General features: G+C 41.9%; 1 protein-coding gene across 1 annotated transcript; it reads right to left on the bottom strand.

Annotated features, from left to right (window-relative positions):
• Window positions 1–1,097: 1,097 nt before the first annotated feature.
• LOC310637898 (acyl-CoA-binding domain-containing protein 6-like) lies at window positions 1,098–12,200 on the bottom strand. The gene is made up of 3 exons (XM_083358509.1): window positions 11,925–12,200; window positions 3,800–3,864; window positions 1,098–1,251 (listed from the first exon to the last, which is right to left on the bottom strand). The coding sequence occupies exons 1-3, from the start codon at window positions 12,189–12,191 to the stop codon at window positions 1,125–1,127; spliced, it is 459 nt and encodes a 152-aa protein (XP_083214635.1). The 5' UTR covers window positions 12,192–12,200; the 3' UTR covers window positions 1,098–1,124.
• Window positions 12,201–27,977: the final 15,777 nt, after the last annotated feature.

Here is a 27,977-nt window from a genome sequence, read left to right as displayed (position 1 = left end):
ATTAATTTTATATACAGTATAATATTGCTATAATTGTTAGAAAACCTTAAGATGGACAAAATATATGGTCTTAAGACAGTAGGTTAGCGTTTCCCTCTGTAATCAAACAAGGCGGAACATCAGGGTCTCCTCAATTCTAGCAGGATGGAAGGAAAAGGCTGGGGTTGAGCACTGTACCTGAAGGAACCCCAGTCTCTCCAACCAATATTAATTTACATAATATAAAGTTGAACAAATGCAGAGAACTTAGGGTATTTTTTCTTAAACATGTCTAATATGATGATCATTAATAAACTGACAGAAAAATACAAACTGTTGCTTGCAAATTTTCTTGAACTGATGAAACTTTTTCTGATGAAACTTTTAAAATTCAACCACTAAATAAAAATATTCCTCCAAGAAATTGTTCATCAGAATTAAAATTGCACTTTTTAAACTACCTAATTTTCAAGGCTATAATTCTTCAGCTAGCCTTAAGCCTTATGAGACCAAGAATTCTCAAGCTGCAATCTGTCAACCAAAAATATGTATATTGCGATCTTCTACATGCAATAAAATCCCTTTCGGTTTTTAAGGTAACAAAAATAAAGCATTCATTGAATTCTTGATAAAACACTGTATATTCTGGCAATAGAATAGAATAGAATAGAATAGAATAGAATAGAATAGAATAGAATAGAATAGAATAGAATAGAATAGCTTTTTATTGTTATTGTGTATCTGACAACGAAATTAAGTGCTGTCCACAGTGCACACTACACACAAGAACCACAAAAACATACATTATATACACACATCCGGACTAACTCGTTTGATGTGTATTAACAAAGCATAATACTCCAAAGAAACAATAGCAACCTAAAATTATATATTTTAAAGAAGTAATCCATTTCTTTAAAATATCACAATAGATTTATTCATATACATCAAGTGAAGGATGCTTTTTTGATGTCATTGGACTTCTATCCAACTTCTATCCAACTGCTAAGCTTGTAAGCCGCCCTGAGTCTTCGGAGAAGGGCGGGATATAAATGGAATTAAAAATAAATAAATAAAAACATGCCTAACAGTAAGGCATAATAGGAGATGTAGTCCAACATCCTCTGGAGGCTAGAGATTGCTCATCACTGGCATCTGTAACTTGTTTGACATACCTGTGGATTCCATGTAGGGTCCAATTTTTTCACAGCATCAATGTACTCTCGCATTGCTTGCTCAAGACTTGTGTTACCCAATGCTTTCCAAGCTTCCCTAAGACATACATGGAAGAACCATTATTTAGTAGAAGTTAACATATACAGTGTATATTTCTATATCCAATTTATTACCCTAGCTCAGTTTTATACACTACTCTACTCATATATGCATATAAAATCTAGGCAGATCTAAATAGTAACATGCTTTTAATCTAAGCTGGTCTTGTGATAAACACTATTAGTCAGATTCACAGACCTTCAAAATTATTTTGAATATTTCCTAAAAGTAGCTTCCTCTCCTCCCCAATGAATTCTCAAATTAAACTCTAACATAGTTTAATGAAAGAACTACCGATATAAAAATATAGTGCAGTCACTTTTACAATGAAAAGCAAATATTTTTAGTTTTTCTTTTAATTCAGAAGAAAATAGCTTGGTTGAATCGCAGAGATGAACTGCTAATACAATTGGAGCCTTTTTTTTTTTAAAGTTGCTTTTACAGTAGACACGAAATGTAATTCTGGATAGCAATCAGAGTATTTCAATATGAAAACACCTCTACTTTAATATTGATAAATACTTTAGGCAAACGCAGAGCTCACTGATCAAATATATTAAAGATTGCATTTAATAAATATTAGTAAGCAAAATAAAGACATGCTAATTAAAACTACTGTTTCTATGAAACGAACTAAATTTTGAATTACTGTATTTTTTCTAATAAGTTATGTTTATGGTACAGTGAAGGAGTTCTGTGGGTAGAAGTTACTGGTGGTCCTCAACTTATCATAAGTGGGATTGGAATCTCAGCCGTTAAGTGAGATACCCACATAATTGCTTTGCTCATTAACCACAATCCCAAGTCTCCCAGTTGTGCTCATTAAGCAATCACATGGGTTGTTGAGCAATTGTGAGGGGAGGTCTCAGGGGTGGAAATGGTCCCCACAGACATGCGGAAGCCTGTTGTAGCGTAGGGGGTCTGAATTCTCTCTCCACCCCACCATGCCTGGGAGGCCTGGGCCTTCTCACCACCCCTTCAGAGGTTCCCTCATCACCTTACTGGCGAGGGTGATCATTCTGAAGGCTAGAAAAGCTCTTTTCTGGCCAGGAGGTTAGTGAAGATGATTGTTCTGAAGCTGCAGAAAAAAGTTAAGTGGAGCCAGGCATAGTGGGGGGAGGGAGAAGGCCTGGGCCTCCTGTGCTAGGTGGGCAGAGAAAAATAGCCAGGGAACAAGCTAAGATCTCCAGGACTGTAACAGCTCTGCATGTATGGGTTGGCTAAGAGATGGGGGGAGAGACAGGCAAGGGAGGGAGGAGTTGCAGCATATTCGCAGTTGGTAAGGGCATGTGTGCTGCCAAGCACCCAAATTTTGTTCAAATGAGTGCAAGGGCACTGCAACGGCTGTTAACTTCAGGCTGAGGTTGAGTAGTTGCTAAATGAACAGCTATCAGTTGAGGACTACCTGTATCTATCGAGTTATAACGAAAGGCAGACTTTGTATACATTTGTTTAAATAAATTAATAGATAGGATGCAAGATTATAAGTCTTTTGATCGTGCCATGTTTCTAAGAGTTCTCTTGCATTTTCCACTCTGATTCACTTTAAAATGAGTTTCCTAGCTGAAGCTAGGCCCTCGATTGTGGATAGTAAATGTGTCTTTTGACTGCTGGTTTGGTATTCATGGATACATTTTGCTTTATACTGCTTCTTTGTCCTATGTGCTGACATTCAGTCTTTGCATGTTATTGCCCAGTTTTGTCTTTTGGTAATGAGTCTTTGTATTTCCAGTATTTTGTCTGGGCACTGTTGGCTGGCGCACTAAAGTTATTCCTAATGGCTGGTGTGTAGCCTGTTGACATGAAACACCCCTGATAGAAGGGAGTGTTACCCTTGGGGTAGGTTGTGATGTGTGTGTTATATTCAGTTTGCAAACACAAAGAATATCTTTTTAGTAACTGTCTCTGACACTGCCTGATAATGCTCCCAGACGCCAGCCCTTTCTGAGCTCAGCTAGTAGTCACTGTTGTTTTTGGTTCCCAACGAGGCTATTTTCCCCCCAGGAAGTCCAACCTTCTGATCTGCTAGTCTTCAACCCTTCAACCTTCTGTTTCTCCAACTGACAACAGTAACACTTAGAGTCACTGTGCATCAATCAAGCTGGTGCTGCAAAATTTAAAAGTTATCACAGGGACCGGTTCCATTATCTGACCCAAATTTTGGGGCATAAAATGCAACCTGGTTCTCATTCTCCTCGCTGACATCTTCTCTGAAAAAACAACCAGGGCAAACATGACAACAGCTGTTCAAAGATGCTACCCTTCCTACTCAGCCAGCAGACTAGGTGAATGGTTGGCACATCTAATGTATCTTGCCATGATTAATCCTCAGGACTAGCTTCTCTCGTCCATTTGTTATTACCCTCTGCCATTAAATAGACAATGAATCAATGTCTTATATTCTTCCTGCCATCTATTAATATGGATAGAGGTAAAACATCACATTTATACGGCTAGCGTAGGATGGAATATTTGCCAGGTGAGGGAAATTTTAAAAAATTAAGAACTCAGAAGTATCGAGAAACCATTAGCTAATTTCACATACCATTTCTGCTTGCCTTCAAAATCAAAAAATCCAGGTTTGGGAATGTTGCAGCGACCACATTTGACCTAAAGGAAAGACAGTATGGGGATAACATTAGAGTACCTGTTGAAGGTTAAACCAATAAATACTGTTATGATAGTTGACATGACCTATCTAACAACAAAAATAAGGTTTTTCTTTTGCACTAACAACCTAAGAATTGCTTTAAAAAAATTAAATCAAGTCCATAAAGTCCATCACTGCTTTTATGAGATGTCTGGAAATTCGCACCTGGACATGATGATGATGAAAACAAAGCTGCTCCCCATTTTTTTCTACCCACCAAGACCCTGCCTGTGAACACCAAAGTTCCTTTAATGCAGGGGTCCCCAACCCCCAGTCCATGGACCAGTTCCGGGCCGTGGCATGCCAGTGACCAGTCCGCACAAACAAGCAAAGCCCCATCCACAAGATGCAGGCAGCATGCACTCCTGTCTGCAGAAAAACCTCTCTCCACGGAACTGGTCCCTGGAGCCCAAAAGGTTGGGGACCTTGGCTTTAATGAATCTATGCACAAAAGATGCATAGGGTTCCAAACTGCAAAGTATTATACAACAAAACTGGGTGAATCTAAAAGTATATACCAAATAAGTCAGAACTCAGAATGCTGCGATAGTTGGCAACCCCATATAGAATTGCTTAATTTACAACACAGTATTATTTCTTCCTCCTGTATAAGCAAGGTCAAACTGCCTTACACATCTTCGTAACACTGACAAGACCAAAATACTTTATTATTTAACATCCTGCCTGTATTTAAACCAAGTTTCGATACCTCGACCAGATGTCCTCAAGCTATTCTGATTTACTCAAAGGGAAGATAATAAACCCATACAGAAGATAATAAGAAGAGCCATAGTATTGAGGAAAAGTAATTTACTTGGTATCCATGTCTTTGTCAGTGTGGTGATCTCTTGCTTCTGGACAAGTGGGCAACCCCACCTACAATTTTTTTCAGGGTTTCCCAAACTGTGAGGTTTGGAAAGGTGCAGGCAGAGTTCAGGGGAAGAACCTTTTAGTTGTATTTTGTTACGATACTGTAAATCTACCTTTCCCAAAATACTAGTTTCAAGTGGACAAGGTGCAAAGTATTTTTTAATAAAGATATAAAAAATAAAAAAACAAAGTTTCACTGCACTGCTGTCAGTGTTCATTTTGGTTTTTGGATTTTTGGGGGAGATGTGTACATTAAAATTACACTAAAGAGAGGTGTGATGGTAAAAGATTTAAGAACCCCTGCCCTAGTTCCTTATTTAGATGGTTGTGAACTAATAATCCAATTAGCCTATGCTTTAATGCTTATCTGTCTTTACCACGAGCAGCTGTGGGACCTTCTGATCACTATGTGATTTACCTTGTACCTGTTTATAGACAAAGGTTTAAAACCACAAAACCAACAATTAAATCAGTGAAGTCTTGGACTGAGGAGGCAAAGCTAAAGCTACAGGCTTGCTTTGACTCAACTGACTGGAAAGTTTTCGAAGATACCTCTGCAGACTTGGATGAATTCACAGATACTGTAACATCGTATGTTAGTGTTTGTGAAGACCTATGTGTGCCAACCAGGAGCTTGCGAATATACAGTAACAAAAAGCCTTGGTTCACAGCTAAACTCAAGCAACTATGTCGTGCCAGAGAGGAAGCTTTCAAGAAAAAAGATAGAATGCTGTACAATTAGGCCATAAATGTATTAACAAGGGAAATCAGCAGCAAAAAGAAGCTACTCTGAAAAGCTAAGGAATCATTTCTCAACAAATGAACCAGCAAATATGTGGAAAACTCTCAAAAACATCACCAGTTGCAGCAAACTCCTTCTCCAGGTTGAAGGAAATCAATCACTGGCAGATGACCTGAATGTGTTTTACTGTAGGTTTGAGAGGAAACCACTGTCACCTGTCTCCACCATCCCCATCTCAGATACACCAACAACAGCCATACCTCCTACAACCTCCTTTGCCTCCCAACCCCCACCTGTGGTGATCACAGAAAATGCTGTGCAAGGTTTATTTCACAGATAAAAGCCTAGAAAAGCACCAGACCCAGACAAGAAAACTCCTTCTTGCTTGAAAGTTTGTGCTGACCAATTGGCTCCCATCTTCACCCGCATCTTTAATAAATCACTAGAGATGTGCTATGTTCCTTCTTGCTTCAAATGCTCTGCTATCATCCCAGTGCCAAAGAAACCCTCCATCAAGCAACTGAATGACTACAGACCAGTTCCTCTGACATCCGTAGTTATGAAAACCTTTGAAAAGTTAGTGCTGGCCCACCTGAAAACCATCACGGTTCCTCTGTTAAACCCCTTGCAATTTGCCTACTGAACAAATAGATCAGCAGATGGTGCTGTTAATATGGCTCTGCACTAAATCCTACAACATCTTGAATCTCCAAAGACCTATGCAAAGGTCCTTTTTGCAGATTTCAGCTCGGCATTCAAATACCATCATTCCAGACATTCTTCTCACTAAACTAAATCAGCTAGCTATGCTTGATCACACCTATAAGTGGATCATAAACTTTCTAACAGACAGGAAGCAGCAAGTGAACCACACCAGGTACCTGTACAGTTAGCACAGCCCCCCCCTTCCCCGAGCTGTGTGCTTTCTCCATTTCCCTTCTCTCTATATACCAATGACTGCATCTCAGAAGATCCCTCTGTTAAGTTATTGAAGTTTGCAGATGATACAACAATGATTGGCCTCATTTGAGACAATGACAAATCGGCATACAGATGGGAGATTGAACAACTAGCCTTGTGCGGCCGGAACAATCTTGAACTGAACACACTCAAAACTGTAGAAATGATAGTAGACTTTAGGAGAAACCCTACTACCTCTTACAATACTAGACAACACAGTATCAACAGTAGAGTCTTTCAACTTTCTAGGTTCTATAATACCTCAAGATTTAAAATGGACATCTAACATCAAAAATGTCATCAAAAAAGCACAACAAAGAACGCATGTGCGGGGGAACCTTTACCTTTTATATAACATCCATGTTAATACCGCTTATGCGGCCCGGGAGGGGACACGAGGCTGGTTCCATGCAGTAATAACTGCTTCTTTGAAGGAGGGTGTCTTCCCTGCCGCCTTGAAGGAGGCGGTGGTGAGACCCCTCCTCAAGAAGCCTGCCTTGGACACGGCTGTTTTAAATAACTATCGTCCAGTCTCCAACCTTCGCTTTTTGGCGAAGGTTGTTGAGAGTGTGGTGGCTTCCTCTGTTCCTGGAGGAAACTGATTATCTGGACCCGTACCAATGGGGTTTCAGGCCCGGATACAGCACGGAGACGGCATTGGTCGCGCTGGTGAATGATCTCTGGAGGGCTAGGGACAGGGGTTGCTCCTCTGTCCTGGTCCTATTAGATCTCTCAGCGACTTTTGATACCATCGACCATGGTATCCCACTGCGGCGTCTCAGGGGGTTGGGAGTGGGAGGCACCGTTTTACGGTGGTTCTCCTCCTATCTCCTGGGCCGCTCACAGTCAGTGTTGACGGGAGGGCAGAGATCCGCCCCGAGGCCTCTCATTTGTGGAGTTCCTCAGGGGTCGGTTCTCTCGCCCCTCCTGTTTAACATCTATATGAAGCCGCTGGGTGAGATCATTCGTGGTTTCGGGGTAGGGTATCATCAGTACGCTGATGATACCCAACTTTTTCTTTCCACCCCGAACCAACCCAGCGATGCCCTCGCTGTGATGTCCTGGTGCCTGGAGGCGGTCCAGGTCTGGATGGGGAGAAACAGGCTTCGTCTCAATCCCGCCAAGACTGAGTGGCTGTGCATATCGGCATCTCGGGTCAACCAGACTATTCCATCTCTAACGATGGGGGGGTGAGGTGTTACCCCCCGTTGATAGGGCTCGCAACTTGGGCGTTCTCCTGGATTCACGACTCAATTTTGAAGACCATATAGGAGCTGTGACCAGGGGGGCTTTTGCCCAGGTTCACCTGGTGCGCCAGTTGCGACCCTATCTGGACCGAGATGCCCTACGCACAGTCACTCATGCGCTCGTGACCTCCCGTTTGGACTACTGCAACGCTCTCTACATGGGGCTGCCCTTGAGGACCACTCGGAGGCTTCAGCTGGTGCAGAATGCAGCCGCGCGAGTTGTGATGGGGGTCTCCCGATACTCCCATGTAACACCTCTACTCCGCGAGCTGCATTGGCTTCCAGTTGCCCTCCGGGTGAGATTCAAGGTGCTGGTGATGACCTATAAAGCCCTACATGGCTTGGGTCCGGGATATCTGAGGGAACACCTGCTGCCGGCATCAAGTTCCCTTCGTCCAGTGCGCTCCCACAGGGAGGGTCTTCTCAGGGTGCCACCGGTAAGAGATTGCCGGCGGACGACACCCAGGGATAGGGCCTTCTCAGTGGGGGCGCCTGCCCTTTGGAACCAGCTGCCAGTGGAGCTGAGGACTGCCCCCGACCTCCGTTCATTCCGCCGGGGCCTGAAGACCTGGCTCTTCGAGCTCTCTGGCCCATGCTGAGGATTAATCTTATTTTAACTGGGGTTTTACTTATACAGGGACAAATTTATTTTTTTTAAAACTTGTTTTTAACTTTTGTACTTTGGTTTTTAATTACCCTGTAAACCGCCCTGAGTCCTTCGGGAAAGGGCGGTATATAAATGTAATAAAATAAATAAATAAATAAATAAATAAATAAATAAATAAATAAATAAATAAATAATACAATACAATATCAGGGCTCTTAGCTTTGCTTGCTAGTTCAATGATCATTGTATTTTTTCCCTAGCTTAATAAAAAAGAACTCTTCCATTGTTTTGGTTTTCTGTAAGGCTAATTTTTCTCTCAGATTGTACTGAGAGAGATCTAGTCACAATATCTCAATACTGATAAGTGTTCTAAATAGCTTAGAATCATCACTGGTCACTTGTTGAAGATAACTGCATAAGGTTTCACATGAGCAGGAGCTAAATCTTACTTGTAGAACTTTTCTTTTATATTAATAGCAACCTCATACATTTGAACATTAGGTACCAGACAGAGGGTTTGTGGCATAAATGACAAAATGATATTTTCCCCCCATATTTATTACACCCAACCCAGCAACACCTGCTCGGGGTCCCCAGGCTCTTTTTGAGGAAATGAGCAGAACATAATACCTGTAGGAGTTTGAGACTTTCCTCTCAGATAAATTTGTCTATATCCAGTCTGGGCCTTGTACCAAATCAGAGTTTGTTTTGAGATTGTGGAATCTGAAGAGCTATACAGAGTTTTTTGAAATTTAAGCTTCTCACTGTGGATTAGACCCCATCCATCAAAATATATAAAATATAATATATAAAGAAGGCACTGAGTCTGTTTGTTGCCTGGTCTATATCACTTAAACTTCACAGTAGCAATTGCAATAGCAATAGCACTTAGGCTTGTATACCATTACACAGTGCTTTACAGCCCTCTCTAAGTGGTTTACAGAATCAGCATATTGCCCTCAACAATCTGGGTCCTCATTTTACTGACCTCAGAAGGATGGGAGGCTGAGTCAACCTTGAGCTGATCAAGATTAAACCGCCAAACTGCTGGCAGCCAGCAGTCAGCAGAATTAGCCTGCAGTACTGCATTCTAACCACTGTGCCACCATAGCTCAAAGAGGAGAAACCTTCAGTAGGTCCTCTCCAGACAGGCAGATTCTACATGAACAAGGCATGTATGTTTAGAATGCTCCTCTGAGATTGACAAATGTGTACATAAAAAGCATTTCATCATTTCAGTACCGATAATTTACTCATGATGAAATGGCATAACCAAGATTTAATACGGTATTACAGTTTCTACTGAACGTTGGCACTTTCAGCTGGAAATGAAATATTGAAAAATGTCCCGAGCAATGTATACCAGTAAGAACATCTATAAAACTGTCCTCTTCAGCCTCTGAGAATTTGTTTCTTCATTTAGAACAGACATGTCAAACACAAGGCCCGGATCCGGCCTGCAAAGTGGTTTCATGTGGCCCGCGAAGCCATCCTGGAAACAGTGAGGGAACGGCCCCCACTGCCTTGGCCCTGGCCCAGAGACCCTCCTTCTGCCAGAGACCCTCAGATCTGTCCCACTCCTGCCCAGGCCCCCATAGGCACCCTTGATGTGAACGATGTAGAGCTGGCCATGCCCACCCAGTAGGCCATATGCACTCTGGCCATGCTCACCCAGTAGGCCACGCCCACCCAGGCCACACCCACCCGGCCCCTTGAGGGCAAACTCAATGAAATTGAGTTTGACACCCCTGATTTAGAACATTTATGTGGCTGGGTAACTCAATGAGATTCTGGGTGACATACAAAAAAAATCATACCACCAAGGCAAGCTAAAAAAATTACCGTATATGTTGATCCATGTAATATATTTAATTTAATATATTTAATTCACCAATTTGGAACTCTATACTCATTCTGTCCCAAATATTGGGGAAAACAGTCTTAACTGTTTAAGGCTTACAGGATTGAGCAATTGTATATGGAATTATAAATAATCAGAATTATTAATGGGCTATCATTTGAATTAATTTTAAGTGCTACCAGTTACTTCTGAACATATAGAGAGGGAGAGAGGATTGTGAGTTGCTAATAGATAAAATACAATCCCATCCAGATTTCAAGAAAGGTAAGATTTCAAATTATATAGACTCTAAACACATTTTAATACCTTAAGCTTGTGTATAGACCATATGCTCAAAACTGAGAAGAGCATGATTTGAAGCAGTGGTGTGCTAAATCAACCACTGTGTTTTATAAACCATAGTTTATTAATGGAGCCAATTAAAGCAACATTTCAAGTGATGTACACAAACCTTGGGATGCAAAACTACACTTCAATAATAAATAATTCATGAGTCAGTTGTTCCTAGTTGTTTGTCAATGCAGTTGCCAAACAAGATGTTCCTGGTGTTTTGACAATGTGGTTACTAAACTATTCACAGGTACTGTAATGTGTTTCTATTAAGGACTGAGACTTTTAAGAGAAACTATCCTGCTGTTGAACCACTGTCAAAGGCATTAGAAAGCTATTTGTAATCTTGTGCATGAGATTTTGCCCTTTTGAAAAGTTCTGTATTCTAGCTATGTTCAATAAAAATTCTGTAAAAGTGATGTGTATTATTTCTTTTTTTCCTAGGGAGCTGTAGAAGACCCTCCCCTCACTCTCTTTGTCTCTAACTTTATTAAATAAGTATGCTGAAGTTGAATAAATACATATCCAGTTTCCCACCCCCTCCTACTCAAACTCTTGGTTCCCAGATCTAGGTGTTTCGTTGCTCAATACACTGAATCATAAATTAGCTTAACTTGTGCAAAGCCATATAGATATTGAGTAAGTCACAATTAAGCAGACACCTGCATTCTGCAAGCAATCTTGGGTTCCCCATATTTGATCCACAGAAACGAGAAATCCCGTTGTGGCAACAGGTTTTGGTGTTTTAAGAATGTAAACACTGGCTCCGTAGAGCCAGCCTGCTATTGGTACTATTCACGGAAAAGTTATCAACACCTTTTAGAAAGTGGTTTTGTGCGCGGTTAAGGCATCAGGCTAGGTCAGGGGTCGGCAACCTCGGCCCTTTTATGACTCGTGGACTTCAACTCCCAGAATTCCTGAGCCAGCTGGCTCAGGAATTCTGGGAGTTGAAGTCCACGAGTCATAAAAGAGCCGAGGTTGCCTTCCCCTGGGCTAGGTCGTAAGAACTACCACCTTGGACTTGAAACCAGCTGGATGACCTTGAGCAGACCCTCCCTCTCAGCCCCTAGGAAGGAGGCAATGGCCAATCGCTTCCGAAAAGCCTTGCAAAATAATTACAGGGGCTCACTCTAAGCCACGACCCATCTCACAATATCTCACACAGGCAGCAGGCCCCCTCCCACGCCCGCCAGCCAAAGTCAGATAGGACCCCCACCTTCAAAAGCAGCGTACCTTTCGACAGCCATCGAAGGGCCCCCCCCCCAAAAAAAGGAGGAGGGGAGGGGGAGAAGCTGATCTCGTCCCCCGTTCGCAGGCTTCCCGGCAGCTCCCCGACCCGGCGGCCCCTTCCTCGATCCATCCCAAGCAGTTCGCGCCTTGGCACCCCGGCGCGGCAGCCTCACCTGCTTATAGCGCGCATACAAGTAGAGGAGCTGATCCTTGCCGGCCACGGCCATCAGCGTCGGGACGCGCTGCACCGCCCTCTCGAACTGCTCGGTCAGGTTTAGCGGGGAGGACGAGCGGCTCTCCGAATCGGAAGCCGGGCCTGGAGACTCCCCCAGCCCGCCCACCATCATCACGGCCGCGGCTGCCCTCTCCTCTTCTCCGGAGCTGCAGTCGTCGCCTCTGCCCGCTCTCCCTACGCCTTTAGCCGGGAACAGCAACGCCATGGCGCCCACGCTCCCGCCCGCCCGGCCCGCAGCCTCATCCCACGGACTCCCCTCCCCTCCCCTCCCCTCCCCTCCAAGGAAGCGCGCGGACACCAGCAAACAGCGGCTGCCGGCCAGCGACGAAGCCACGCCCCACATCCCACGCGGATGCCTCCCCTCCGAGACCAAGTCCTGCGCATGCGGGAGGGAGAAAAAAAAACAGAGCTACGCAAATGAGAGAGCGTCACGCCCGAGGAACCGCTCTCGGTGCCTTTTTTTTTTCATCCCCCCGGGAGACACAGAACGGGGTGTTGCACCTTCCTCGTCACAGCAGCTCTGCCTCGGAGGGGCTTTTGGAGGAAAGCTCATCCGTGTCTCCAAACTAAACGCCTTAATTGCAAGAAAGAGGGAAAGTTCCATTTTAGATGTTAAGGCCCAACTTCCTTTACTGTGTTCTGTGCAGAACGAGGGAGGAGTGGAGTCTGAGCGTTCTTTTTTTTTTTTCCTCTTAGTTCGGGGCAAAAGTGTGAAGCTGAACAGGCTCGAACCTTGTCAGCATCTGGAAAACGATTTTATCTGAAAGTAGGGTTGGCCACTCTAATAATGTTTTGGGGCCAGTCTAAACCAATTTAACTTTGTGCGTGCGTGCAATTGATGCAGAAATATTTGCACGTGTTTTAATTTTACTTGTTGCATTAATATTTTCCCTAATTTTTGAAAGCATTGGTAATGTTCAATAACTATTTCTAAGAAACAATGTATTATTTGGAGATACTTTAAAAAAAGGAATTACTGTAGTCATCTTTTTGTTATTTATTTCCATATAACCTCTTATATTTCTGAATAGGCATGTGTGAATGAAACGTGTATAATTTAGAGTGTGTAATAATATATTGGCCTAGTTGAAACAGAAGTATGAAATGGAAAGGTGATATATCTGAGCAGTGCTTTTTTTGTAAAAGAAAAAGGTGCCGGAACTCACACATGTCATACAACCCACCTTGCCTACCCTACAAGGTTCCATCCAAAAAAGGTGCCGGAACTCCGTTCTGAGCGTTCTATGAGAAAAAAAGCCCTGTATCTGAGTATGTTACTGTACAGCCATACTATCAAAAGTATGGCTGTACACATGGTAAATGTTTTCTTAAGGGGGCACGTTGGCTCAGTGGGTTAGGATGCTGAGCTTGTCGATCAGAAGGTCGGCAGTTTGGCCGGTCGAATCCCGAGTGCTGTGTAACAGAGTGAGCGCCTGTTACTCATCCCAGCTTCTGCCAACCTAGCAGTTTGAAAGCACGTAAAAATGCAAGTAGAAAAATAGGGACCACTACGGTGGGAAGGTAACAGCGTTCCGTGCGCCTTTGGTGTCTAGTCATGCCAGCCACATGACCACGGAGACGTCCTCGGACAAGCGCTGGCTCTTCGGCTTTGAAACGGGGATGAGCACCGGCCCCTAGAGTCGGAAACGACTAGCACGCATGTGCGGGGGAACCTTTACCTTTACCTTTAAATGTTTTCTTACGAAACTGGGTTGTCAGGTTTGTTCTTTAGAAATTAAAAATTGTTCATTCTTATAGTTCCATTTCTTAACCTCATTCCATATACACTTAATTATACTATAATTCTATATTTCCTTACAAGTATATTTCTATTATTTCTGTATTTACTTCTTTAACTCTAGATTTCTATTCCCACAGTTACTTTCTTAATTATCAGTATTTTACTAGCTGATACCATGAGTGATATATACCATGCTATTATACTTAATTTTATGAGTATTTTTCTGTTCTCTTTTTGATAGCTTTAAGTACCCCTTAACACTGCTCCTCTTCAGATGTAAGCATAACTCCCCCCTCCTTAAAGTTGCAACCATCTGTTCTCACAGCTCTCAGATCTGGGGGATCTTCTCCTTGGCTGGCATTGCTGCAAGCTGCTGGTAGCTATGCAGGATATGCTCTTTCTGCTCTTACTACTGATTGGGGCTTTGTTAGCCTATTGTTCTGTGGCCTTTGGTGTCTTCTCTTTTTCTGGGAGTGAAGTTACACCTGTTGGCCTTGCTGCTTCAGGCAGTGTTACTAAAGTACTCATTGCTCTCTCTACAATGGCCTTTTAGCTATGTTAGATAGTTAAAACAGAAAACTGCAGCTATTGGCACCAATACTACCCCTGGCTCTTTAAGCCCTGTCTGCCCACTGCATTTTTAGGATTCCTTGGCATCTCCTTGTGTTGCCAACTTTGCCTTAGTTCTCAAGCCTTCCGTATTCTGCACAGTCATTTCTTGCTGCTTCCATAATTGCTTGCCATCTCAACCCAGACATTGTTTGTCTGTCTTTGCCAAACAGAAAAGCCAGAGAGTTCCTGGAAGCCCAGCACTCAAAGAAGCTATCAAAAAATTGATAGATATAATTCATTACCAGATAATGGATACTACATAGAATCAATACACAACCCACTCAGGTGTCTGATTGGAACCATATGCAACAGACTAACTCCCAATCGTCAAACAACCAATACCTCCCAAATAGCATCCAATCATCAAAAAAACCCAAAGAATTCCAATTCTGCACAGATTATAAATATTGCAAAGTAATCTGCAGTTCTGAACCGCTATGCGGAGGAAGCCTTACTGGGATGCAAGGTAAAGTTCTGCAAGTATTTTGATGCCTATTTTGATACTGATCTCCTCAAGCCTGGAGAACCTCAACTAAAAGTATATACTTCTGTATTGCCAAAATGCTCACCACAGTGTGTTATCCCCAATGCCAGCAGTCACCTTCCTTGGGCATCTGCAGCACCACTTTTAAGAATGGAGAATGCAATGGGAGCTCTCCCTCTCTTCCTCCCTCCCTTCCATAGCCTTTTAGATATTCAGTGTTATGCGAAACACAGAAAAGATATCAGAATTACTGAACATACAGTGTACAAATGAATGGATGGATAGATAAAAGTTGGAAATGAAAAGGAAACATTAAAACTTGTTCACCATTCAATATGTAACATTCTTTTCACTCTGTTCCACATCCTCTTTCTTTATCTAAATTTTCCATTCAGTCTATTGAGATATTCTGTCTTCTAATTTTTTTCTTGACTTTCCTGAAATCATTCAACCTGCACTCTATTTTCTTTCACTTCTAGCTTTTTCTTCCCAAGATCCACTCTTGACGCTACTAAAAATTGTCTGTCCTACATTCAAAACTTTTCATCATCCATGTATCCATCATTAATTCTCCCTATCATCAAAAAGAACCAAATTATTTTTTTTAGAATTATTTTAATCTGTTGCCACATTCACATATGAATAAATTCTTAAAACAATGTTTTACAATGTCTTCTAGGCAGATACTCATCACTCATCACTGTCATTCATTGAATCTGAATAGCCCAATCATTTTTTCTGTATTCTCTCATTTTCTCCCACATCACCCAAGATAATACCATATGTTTTTCCGCTAATTTGTATTCACAATTTCTCCCTAAAACTCATCTCTGTTTCTTCCACTAGCAGCATCTTGTGGAATCTTCCTGCTATAACCTAGGTTTCACTTAGGTTTGCTGTGAAAGTAAGAACATAAAAAACTTTACCATGTCTTTGAGGTGAAGTATGGAAAACAACACTTGTTACAGTATATCTTGAATTGTTGTTGTTAGTTGCGAAGTCGTGTCCGACCCATCGCGACCCTATGGACAATGTTCCTCCAGGCCTTCCTGTCCTCTACCATCTTCTGGAGTCCATTTAAGCTCACGCCTACTGCTTCAGTGACTCCATCCAGCCACCTCATTCTCTGTCGTCCCCTTCTTCTATTGCCCTTAATCTTTCCCAGCATTAGGCTCTTCTCCAGTGAGTCCTTCCTTCTCATTAGGTGGCCAAAGTATTTGAGTTTTAGCTTCAGGATCTGGCCTTCTAAAGAGCAGTCAGGGTTGATCTCCTCTAGGACTGACTGGTTTGATCGCCTTGCAGTCCAAGGGACTCGCAGGAGTCTTCTCCAGCACCATAGTTCAAAGGCTTCAATTCTTTGGCGCTCAGCCTTTCTTATGGTCCAGCTTTCACTGCCATACATTGCAACTGGGAAGACCATAGCCTTGACTATACACACTTTTGTTGACAGGGTGATGTCTCTGCTTTTTAGTGTGCTGTCTAGATTTGACATGGCTTTCCTCCCCAGGAGCAAGCGTCTTTTAATTTCTTGGCTACAGTCCCCATCTGCAGTGATCTTGGAGCCCAGGAAAATAAAATCTGTCACTACCTCCATTTCCTCCCCATCTACGGTATTTGCCAGGAATTGAGAGGGCCAGATGCCATGATCTTGGTTTTCTTAATGTTTAGTTTCAACCCAAGTTTTGCACTCTCCTTCTTCACTCGCAACAAGAGGCTCTTTAGTTCCTATTCACTTTCTGCCATTAGAGTGGTATCATCTGCGTATCTTAGGTTGTTGATGTTTCTTCCGGCAATCTTAATTCCAACTTTTGATTCATCTAGCCCTGCCTTTCTCATGATGTGCTCTGCATATAAGTTAAATAGGCAGGGCGACAGTATACAGCCTTGCCGGACTCCTTTCCCAATTTTGAACCAATCAGTGGTTCCGTGTCCAGTTCTCACTGTTGCTTCTTGGCCCACATATAGGTTTCTCAAGAGACAAATAAGATGGTCTGGTATGCCCATCTCTTTAAGGACTTGCCACAGTTTGTTATGATCCACACAATCAAAGGCTTTAGCATAGTCAATGAAGCAGAAGTAGATGTTTTTCTGGAACTCTCTAGCTTTCTCCATGATCCAGCGTATGTTAGCAATTTGATCTCTAGTTCCTCTGCCTATTCGAAATCCTGCCTGTACTTCTGGTAGTTCTCGATCCACATACTGCTGGAGTCTAGCTTGTAGAATTTTAAGCATAACTTTACTAGCATGAGAAATGAGTGCAATGGTGCGATAGTTTGAACATTCTTTGGCACTGCCTTTCTTTGGAATTGGAATGTAAACTGATCTTTTCCAATCCTGTGGCCACTGTTGAGTTTTCCAAATTTGCTGGCAAATTGAGTGTAGCACTTTTACTGCATCGTCTTTTAAGATTTTGAATAGCTCAGCTGGAATACTGTAACCTCCACTAGCTTTGTTGTTGCTCAGCTTTTCTAAGGCCCACTTCACTTCACATTCTAGGATGTCTGGCTCGAGGTCAGTGACCACCTCATTGTGATTATCAGGGACGTTAAGCTCATTCTTGTATAGTTCCTCTGTGTAATTTTGCCACCTCTTCTTAATCTCTTCTGCCTCTGTTAGGTCCCTGCCATTTTGGTCCTTTATCATGCCCATTTTTGCATGAAACGTTCCCTTCATCTCTCCAATTTTCTTGAAAAGATCTCTGGACCTCCCTATTCTATTGTTTTCTTCTATTTCTTTGCATTGTTCATTTAAGAAGGCATTCTTATCTCTTCTAGCTATTCTTTGGAATTCTGCATTTAATTGGGCATATCTTTCTTTTTCTCCCTTGCCTTTCGCTTCCCTCCTTTCCTCAGCTATTTGCAAAGCTTCCTCAGACAGCCATTTTGCTTTCTTGCATTTCTTTTTCTTTGGGATGGTTTTGGTTGCTACCTGTTGTACAATGTTGCGAACCTCTGTCCATACTTCTTCAGGCACTCTGTCTATCAGATCTAATTCCTTAAATCTATTTGTTACCTCTACTGTATATTCAACAGGGATATGATTTAATTCATACCTGACTGGCCTAGCACTTTTCCCTACTTTCTTTAATTTAAGCCTAAACTTTGCAACAAGAAGCTCATGGTCTGAGCCACAGTCAGCTCCTGGTCTTGTTTTTACTGACTGTATAGAGCTTCTCCATCTTTGGCTGCAGAGCATATAGACAATCTGATTTCTGTGTTGACCGTCTGGTGATGTCCATGTGTAAAGCTGTCTCTTGGGCTGTTGGAAAAGAGTGTTTGCTATGACCATCGTATTCTCTTGACAAAATTCTATCAGCCTGTGCCCTGCTTCATTTTGTACTCCAAGGCCAAACTTGCCTGTTATTCCAGTTATCTTTTGGCTTCCTACTTTAGCATTCCAATCTCCCATGATGATAAGGACATATCTTGAATAGCTGACTCCAATTAGGTTCCCCTTAATCTAGGAAATTTGTGTATCTCATTGAGTAACGTTTCAGCCCATCTATCTTACTCAGGGGTGTCAAACTTAATGTCACTGAGGGCCACATCAGCATTGCGGTTGCCCTCAGGGGGCTGGGTGGGTATGGCCAGGGTGGGCGTGGCCTACTGGGTGGGCATGGCCTACTGGGTGGGCGTGGCTAGAGTGCGTATGGCCTACTGGGTGGGCGTGGCCAGCTCTACATCGTTCGCATCAAGGGTGCCTAGGGGGGCCTGGGCAGGAGTGGGACAGATCTGAGGGTCTCTGGCAGGAGGAGGGTCTCTAGGCCAGGGCCAAGGCAGTGGGGGCCGGTCCCTCACTGTTTCCAGGATGGCTTCGCGGGCCGCATGAAACCACTCCGCGGGCCGGATCTGGCCCCCGGGCCTTGTGTTTGACATGTCTGATCTTACTGAATTGTTGTGAAATGAGATATTGTGAAAACTGCCTAAATGAAAGACAAGATAGAAATCTAACAAATAAACACATAAAGAATTATCAACTGAGCCAGTTTTGTTTTGATTATGCTGCAGTGCAGTTCAAATACTGTAGCAAAAGCTACACAATGTACAAGGCTGGAGCTCCAGCGCTTGTTGTTGTTAGTTGCGAAGTCGTGTCCGACCCATCGCGACCCTATGGACAATGTTCCTCCAGGCTTTCCTGTCCTCTACCATCTTCTGGAGTCCATTTAAGCTCACGCCTACTGCTTCAGTGACTCCATCCAGCCACCTCATTCTCTGTCGTCCCCTTCTTCTATTGCCCTTAATCTTTCCCAGCATTAGGCTCTTCTCCAGTGAGTCCTTCCTCCTCATTAGGTGGCCAAAGTATTTGAGTTTTAGCTTCAGGATCTGGCCTTCTAAAGAGCAGTCAGGGTTGATCTCCTCTAGGACTGACTGGTTTGATCGCCTTGCAGTCCAAGGGACTCAAAGGAGTCTTCTCCAGCACCATAGTTCAAAGGCCTCAATTCTTTGGCGCTCAGCCTTTCTTATGGTCCAACTTTCACTGCCATACATTGCAACTGGGAAGACCATAGCCTTGACTATACGCTGTAGATATCCCAGACTCCCAAAAGACCTTTTTGATTCCTATACTCCAAAAGACCCTTTTAATTTCTATATTAAAAGTTATACAGTTTTGCTTTCTTGAGTTGTAGTGATAAATCTCTTTACACTTGTTCATAGTTGTCCTTGCTTCAAGATGGGGCCTCTGCCTTCCCCTATTTAAGTCTGCATTCCTGTGATAAACCTTTGCCCCTTGCTTCATTTACAACAAGACTTGTCTTTTATAATTGTCTATGTTTCAAGTTATGTTTCAAGTTATCTTTCAAGTCATGCCTTTCAAGTCATGCCTTTCAAGTTAAGCTATGCCTTCTTGACTGATGACAACCCTTGTATTCTCTGTTAGCATTTGTAATATGATAAGCTATTCATTATTGTTTCCTGTAATGACCTTTGCCCTCTTCATTAGCAGTTCTCTGTTAGCATAAACTATGTTTTATTGTTTCCTGTGATGACTTTTGCTCTCTTCAATAGCAGTTGTGTACAATGAGTTATGTTTTCCCTTTGACCTCACATATGTTAATTCCTCATGTGTACTTTCCCCCTCCCAAATGAAACAGCCTAATAAAAAGAGGGTGTCCAAAGCTGTTCGGGGGCATAACATCCACCCCGGGCACTTTGTGCTCCCACCTTGAGCAAACTTGTGTTTGTGCCTCAGTTTGTCCTAGGACTCTGCCTAATCATTGCAGTTCCCAAGTGTGACCGTCGGAACGTCCGGCACACTGGGTCGGTGGCAAAGGGCAAGATTCTTCCATATTCAAGGTGTTCACCCTTGCGAGGGTCCCTCTAAATTCTCACCCCTGTTACGGGGCTCTAAGAGTTGAGGCCAGAACCCTGACCGGTCGCTCAGCGCAACAATACGCACTTTTGTTGACAGGGTGATGTCTCTGCTTTTTAGTGTGCTGTCTAGATTTGCCATGGCTTTCCTCCCGAGGAGCAAGCGTCTTTTAATTTCTTGAGCGTCTTTTAATTTCCAGCGCTTGGCATGGCCTTTTTCTCCATTTTCAAAACCTGAACATTTATTTATAATTTATTTACTGATTTTGGATGCTGCCCACCTCTAACACACTCTAGGTGGCTTGCAACACTACAATAACATAAAGCAACAGAAATATAAAAATAACCAGAATTATTCAACAGTATCTACAAAATAATGAGATGGCAATTAAAACAACAAAGCAAACATAAACATCACAGACAGGGGAGTCCCATATACCCTAGCCCAAGGCCTGGGGAAATAGTTGGGTTTTCTGCAACATCATCAGGGTGAGAATTGTAGAAATCTTGTGGGGGACCTCATCCCAGAGGGCAGATGCTGCTACAGACAAGACGTGCTTCTTGGTTTCCAAAATTTGGCACTCTTTAATTGACAGGACTCAGAGTGTACCCATTCTTCCAAATCATACCAGACAGACAGAAACCACAGAAGGTCCTATAAATATCTAGGTCCTGTGTAATGTATAGCTCTTTGAATCACACCCAGAAGCATACAGTATGGGCAACCAGGATACCAAGTATAGCAAAGGACCATGTAGGAAAGTATCAGGAAAGTCTATCACTGCTTTTGCCACTATATTCTGGACTAGTGGAAGACTCTGAGCCATCTTCAAGGAGAGTCCCGTGTTCTTCTAGCAGGAGACAAGATTCCAAGAAAATCTCCAAGTTGTATACTTAAGTAAGAAAGTGCAACCCCATTCAGAAGTAAAGATGGGAAATCTCCAGACCTGCAGTGTCCAGTCATTTCTACAGGCATATTTTATATACAGGTAGTCCTTGGTTGATGACTGTCCTGTTCAGTGACCATTCAGATTTAGAATGGCACTAAAAAAGTAAACATATAACTGGTGCTTGAACGTAAGGCCATTGCAACATTTCCATGATCCTGTGATCATGATTCAGGTGCTTTGCAACTGGTGTATATTTGTGATGGTTGTAAGCATCCCACTGTCACATGATTCACAGCCAGCTTCCAACAAGCAAAATCAATGGGCAAGCCAGCAGAAAGTCACAGTCACATTACATTGCACTTAATGATCACAGGTGAATTGGTTAACAATCTCAATGGAAGTGAGGCTATAAGTCCATTGTGGTCACATGAGGTTTCAATTAAGAGCTGTGTCACTTAGCAATGGAGTTATGGTAGGTTAAGTGACAGCCACCTGTACTTGGATTTTATTAACATACTGATGATATCTGGGATGTTTCAGGGGAGGCACGGCAAACTGAAAACATCTCCATGATAAAAGAGTCAGCAAATGCAGCATTTGTATTTTCCTTTTAATTTTTAAAACTTTTAAAAATTCAACGGTTTCTTTTGTATATCCAGTAGAGCAGGGGTGTCAAACTGCCGGCCTGCAGGCCAGTTCCATCATACGGAGGCCGTGCCCACCCCAGCTCTGGCAATGCAAAAAAAGTCACGATACGTTACTACCTGTCATGTGACAAGGCAAGTTTGACATCCGTGCAGTAGAGTTCTTTTCCAAATCATTGGAAGAAGTTTCAGTGATTCAGGAAGTATTTTTATTGAATCTACAAAAAAGGCTTGTTAAAGCCTTGAAGAAATCTATCTGATGGGATAAAGAAGAATGGAAGAAAAATAAAAACCTATGACAATATTTGATTGAATTAAAGATTAAAACTATTAGAAGTAAAAGGGAAGAATATGAAATTGATTTATTTGATTAAGGTTAAAATAACTTTTTTTTTTGCAAATTTCTAGCAATCCTTCATAGACTTTTTGCTGAAACCAGAATTGAAAAGTTGATGTTTTATGGATTTGTGTATAGATAAGAGATGGGATATGGGATGTAACCTTATAAGGGTTTGTTTGTTTGTACTTGTCATGATGAAGATTGGAAATAACTTCCTTATATACAGTATTTTTTTTCTTTGTTATATTATTTCTTTACTTTTTCCTGTTTCTTTTTTCCTCCACTTTTTATTCTTTTTTTTCTATTTTCTTCTTTCCCCCTGTTTAGTTTGTATTACTTTTTACTACTGTAATCCAAATTCTTAATAAAAGTTATATTCAAGCATCCTGGTGATATCTGACTAGTGGCCCATGTCACGTGCAGGCCATGCCCACCCTGTCTCTGCAAAGGCAAAAAACGTCACGACACGTCATGATATGTCATGTGACATGATTGAGCTTGACACCCGTGCAGTAGAGTGAAAAAGATAGGAAATATACCGGTATACGATTAGAAGCATTGAGAGCAAGAGCTAATATAATAATGCAGATGAAGCCAAACTCAATACATGTGCTAAACCTTTGCTGAAACATTAAACATTAAATGCTACACAAAGGCCAGAGCACTTACTGAGGCAGAAGGTTATTAATAATAAGGAAGTGATTGTTAGCACAGAAACTATTGTCCTTTCCCAAGGTCTGAAAATACAAATTTGTAGCCTCTTCACCAGCTTTGCTCTGAACAGCTTCTCTTGAAGACTTAGCAGAAGGCTAGCTTAGTGCAGCCAAGGAAATGCTTCTTTGCAAGACTTTCTGTTCCAATCTATTAAGTTTTTTCCCCCCCCGAAAACGTGCCCTACTTGATCAGTACTGGAGATCATGATCAAAATGTCCTGTGTTCCCATCTCTGAGTTCCAGAGATAAAGCATTTTTTTTCTACCACATTGTTAGGATGAAAAAGAAGCGATTGCTTTAGACTAGGGCCTGCCTTTTCATATCTCCCTGGAGTTCCTGGAACAAAAATAGAAACCGTCTCTATATCAACCACATCAATATGTCACCTTTGGGGAAGGGTTCTTGCAAATCCAGTTTAGAAACAGGGAAAGAAGAAGAGGGACGGTGCCAGTACATACCGGACAAAGTTTTCAGGAAATGCAGAAGTTGTTAATCAACATTTGCATTCTTTTCTAATGTCACCAATGATTTCTCAACAGAAAATGCATGTTTTGACAAAGCCTCTTTTGTCTGTAATTTCAGGTTGTCAGCCTGCATGTCACCACATGAGGGCAGTCAATCCATTTCTTTCCTTATTGATTACCTATTTGCTTTTAAGAGAATGAAACTTGTCTCATACAGCCTTCTGGTTATTTAAGCACCAAACTGCATGCAATAGCCACCATCACACTATCTTTTAACGATGAATTGCTTGATGTTTAAACTAGATTAGTGTAGCAGCAGGCACACTACAATGTAGAGCCTTAATATCACAAGGAAAAATGTAAAACAGTTCTTTTATTTATTGTATAGCAGGAACGCTATAAAACAGAAGACACAAAGAGACACTTCCACTGGGAAACTGATTTAATCTAATGTGTGGGTCCACACAATGAAAACAAGTCTACACTTGCATGCTATAATTTAAAGAACATGGCTGATTTTTGGACATTAAGCTTCCAAATATAAGAAAATGTATCAGCCATATACGATGAAGTGGAGACAAAATGCTCAGAGAAGTTACTTGAAGATGGGGCTCCGGCACGAGTGCCAAAGCTCGGAAGACAAAACCTCTGGTTGGATCGTGGAAACAAAATCCATGAAATGATTAAAGTGTGTATATAATATGGAAATCAAAGTGGATCCCCCCCCCCGGAACATACACTTCTGCCTAATAGGTTTGGCTAAGTTAGACAACAGAGATAGCAAAGAAATCACAGAGCTCTGGTTCCATCTTACCTGGAGGACTTTAGGGAAATTTCCTGCTTTTTTGAATGGGAAGGGAGAGGCATGCAGGAGACTGAGACATAGGACGTGTGTGCACAGCCTGTGGCTCGAGGGTTGCATGTTGTCCCTACAAGCTTTGGGTATAGCCTAAGAAACTTATTTAAAGTTGCTCCTAATGTACATTTATTTTATTTATTTATATTATATTTTTATGACTTCAAATTATTGTTTACTCCCGGCAATATCTCCATGGTTTTCTTGGCAAGATTTTCAGAAGTGATTTGTCCTTGCCTTATTCCTAGGGCCAAATGGCTTTATGCCTAAAATGGGACTAGAACTCCCAATCTTTCAGTTTCTACCTTGGCATCTTAACCATTACAGTACATCGGTTCTGTTATTTATGCATTACGTTTTATATTCCACCAATTCACCGAATGCTAAAGCAGGTAGCCACAACTAATTTACATAAAAGGTTACAAAAACAAAGGGTGGAAGAGAAGTATCTTGGCCACCTTCTCAAGATAGGGATAAGAGGAGTCAAGCACAGTCAGCTCCACAAAGAAATCACGACTACCACTCAAGGTAACATAGAAAGTCCCCACCTCCAAAGGCAGAGAGTATTGAGAAGAGTCTCTCTTGCAAATCTTTTAACATCCCAATGAAGGTTTGTAATAAGCAAGGAAGTCCTTCGGAGATTTAGGATCTAAGCCATTAAGAATTCCAATATCAACCACATAATTATGGCCAGAAAATAACTGGCAACCTACAAAAATTTTTACTTTAACTGCATATGATCCTGGTAGCAGGATCTGATTACCAGGCTAGCTGCCACACCTTATATCAATCAAAGTTTCCAAACACTTTTTCCCCGTAGCCCCATGTAGAGCAAATTGCAATAATCAAGATTAGATGTAACAAAAATGTCGATAAATCCCAACCAACTCAGGAGCAGCCGCAGCTGGCATATTAGATATAATTGCAAAAATGCACTCCTTTCTATACTGGCCACCAGGGAATGCAGGGACTGCCGAGAATTAAAGAGTCTTCCCAGACCAAGGCCTGTTTTTTCATGAGAAATGGGACATTCAAAATCCAAAGCCTAAATCTGGGTTCTTACTAACCATACCTCTGTCTGGGAAAAGAATAATCTAGATTATTTGTTTTTGGGATGTCATCAGCATAATTCTCTCTTTCCCCTCCATATCTTCTGAAGATTGTCCCCAGTAAGGTAAAGGTAAAAGTTCCCCCGCACATGCGTGCTAGTCGTTTCTGACTCTAGGGGCCGGTGCTCATCCCCGTTTCAAAGCCGAAGAGCCAGCGCTTGTCCGAGGACGTCTCCATGGTCATGTGGCCAGCATGACTAGACACCAAAGGCGCACGGAACGCTGTTACCTTCCCACCGTAGTCCCTATTTTTCTACTTGCATTTTTACATGCTTTCGAACTGCTAGGTTGGCAGAAGCTGGGACGAGTAATAGGCACTCACTCTGTTACGCGGCACTTGGGATTCGACCCGCCAAACTGCCAACCTTCTGATTGACAAGCTCAGTGTCCTAACCCACTGAGCCACCGCGTCCCTTTTGTCCCCAGTAGTTTCATGTAAATATTGAACAGGATACAGAACAACAGATACTTCTCTATCTCTTAGGGAGATAGTATAACTCCCTAAATAGCATTCCCCCAGCATCACCTTTTAGAAATGGCTGAGAAGGAAAGGCCAGAATGGCTGCCTTGAAATATTACCTGCATTGCATGATCTAAAAGGATATTATGAACTGTGGTAGAATAGAATAGAACAATGACTTTATTGTCACTTTGAATGTACACTAATCGGCGTACATTAAAATGAAATTTCGTTGCATACAGCTCTTAAAGGGTCACCCCTCTAATATACACTGCATAAATATGACAAAAATAAATAAATAAATACAGAATTATGCATATACGCACATATATTGTATGACACAGAGAAACAACACAGTCTAGTTCAGATTATCTATACATTTGCATGGTGATAAAAATGAATCTTGCGAGTTTACCAGACAGATGGCATAGGGAACAAAGCTATAACAGAATCTTGTAGTCCTGCTAGAAAAACTTTGAAACGTCCTCCCAGAGGGCAGCAACAGAAGCAGACTATATCAAAAGCCATAAAGGATTCAGAATTGGCTGTACTTACTCAGTTCAATTCCCAATATAGCTTACCCACCCATGAAATAAAGCAAATGGAGTCCTATATCCGAGTCAAAACCCTAATTGAAGTAGGTTTGGGTGGCAACCACATCTCCTAAAAGTATTTCCTAACTATGAGGCTGCCATCTTCCTGCCTATCTTTACAAAAATCAAATGTTTAAGACTGACTTGTACTCAGATTTCCCATGTTAAGCAAGGGTTTCTCCAACAAATGTGCTTTATGAGGGCTTCCTTTGGATAGGGAAAGCATGTCCCCCACTCCCAGTAAAGAGGTATTGGCCATTTCTCTTTTCTTTGGAGCCTGACCAATCTCAGCATTTGATCAGCTTTGGGGGAAAGTGGCATGTAAACCAGTGAGAATTTTCATCCCTCCATATACCTGTGTATATCTTCAATGTGTACAAATGGAAAAGGACCTAAATAACACATTTTTAAAGAGACAAAGAGGGATAATTGGGGACCCTTATCACACTAAAGGTAAAGGTAAAGGAGTGGTCCCTATTTTTCTACTTGCATTTTTATGTGCTTTCGAACTGCTAGGTTGGCAGAAGCTGGGACGAGTAACAGGTGCTCACTCTGTTACGCGGCACTCGGGATTCAACCCGCCAAACTGCCAACCTTCTGATCAACAAGCTCAGCATCCTAACCCACTGAGCCACCGCGTCACTTCTTATCACACTATCTGTATTTAATTAAATTTACAAGGCCAATAAAATAAATAAATTTTGTCCAGGCCCCACCAATATATAAATAAAGGCTAATTTGACCTTTCGGAAGGTGGTTGGACATGCTTAATAATAAAGATATTGTTATTTACATATTAACTTTATATGTCATCTATCTCACTGATAAGGTGTTTCTGGGTGGCTCTCAGATCATAAAAAGAATAAATAGAAATTAAAAATGTAAAACTATGTACAGGAAGCCTTGACTTGCATCCACAGAGCCCAAAATTTATGTTGCTGAGACAGTTGTTAAGTGAACTTTGCCCCATTTAATGACCTTTCTTGTTACAGTTAAGTAAATCACTGTAACTGTTAAGTTAGTATCATGGTTGTTAAGTGAATCTGGCTTCCCCATTGACTTTGCTTGTCAGACAGTTGCAAAATGTCATCCCAGGACATTTGAGCCAGTTGCTAAGCATCCAGATTTTGATCACGTGGCCATGGGGATGCTGCAACGGTTGTAAGTGTGAAAAATGGTCATAAGTCACTTTTTTCAGTGATGTTGTAACTTTGAACAGTCACTAAATGAACTGTTGTAAGCTGAGGACTACCTGTACATTATGCACATTAGTTAGCAAGTTATCACATAAGCAACAATTACCATTTTCAAATCCCATAGTTAATATAGAAGAACATTTGCACCATTTCCTTTTTGCAAATAAATCCATTATTTCTTATAAGTAAATAACATATACCAAGTCAACATGGTTTGTTTCTATTTTATTTAGTTTGATCATCAGAACAGGTTTCTGTACTTTCTGTACAACTTGGCTATGCATTTTGGGGTTTTGCAGGAAGGGGTGAAAATGCGAGATGTTTTTTGAGAAGATGCTGCATTCCTCATGAAGTAATAAATATGTATATGGAATGTAAATCGAAATATTCACAAGAGGGAATATTTATCCATACAGTAGCAATAAATGTCTTCACAGAGAAAGTTGGCAGGATAGAATAATTGGTTTTATCTGGTGGTTTTTTTTCCCCTCTGCCCAAGGGCTCCCTTCCTGCAGCCGGTAGGGAAACTGCTCACTCACAGATCTATGGCTTTAATGGAAACCAACTTCTTCTTCCCCTT

This window comes from Vipera ursinii (assembly GCF_947247035.1).
Source record: "Vipera ursinii genome assembly, chromosome: 3".
In the NCBI taxonomy this organism is placed as follows: Eukaryota; Metazoa; Chordata; class Lepidosauria; order Squamata; family Viperidae; genus Vipera; species Vipera ursinii.
Note: the sequence above shows the minus strand (reverse complement) of the source record. Positions and strands in the feature narration are given on the sequence as shown.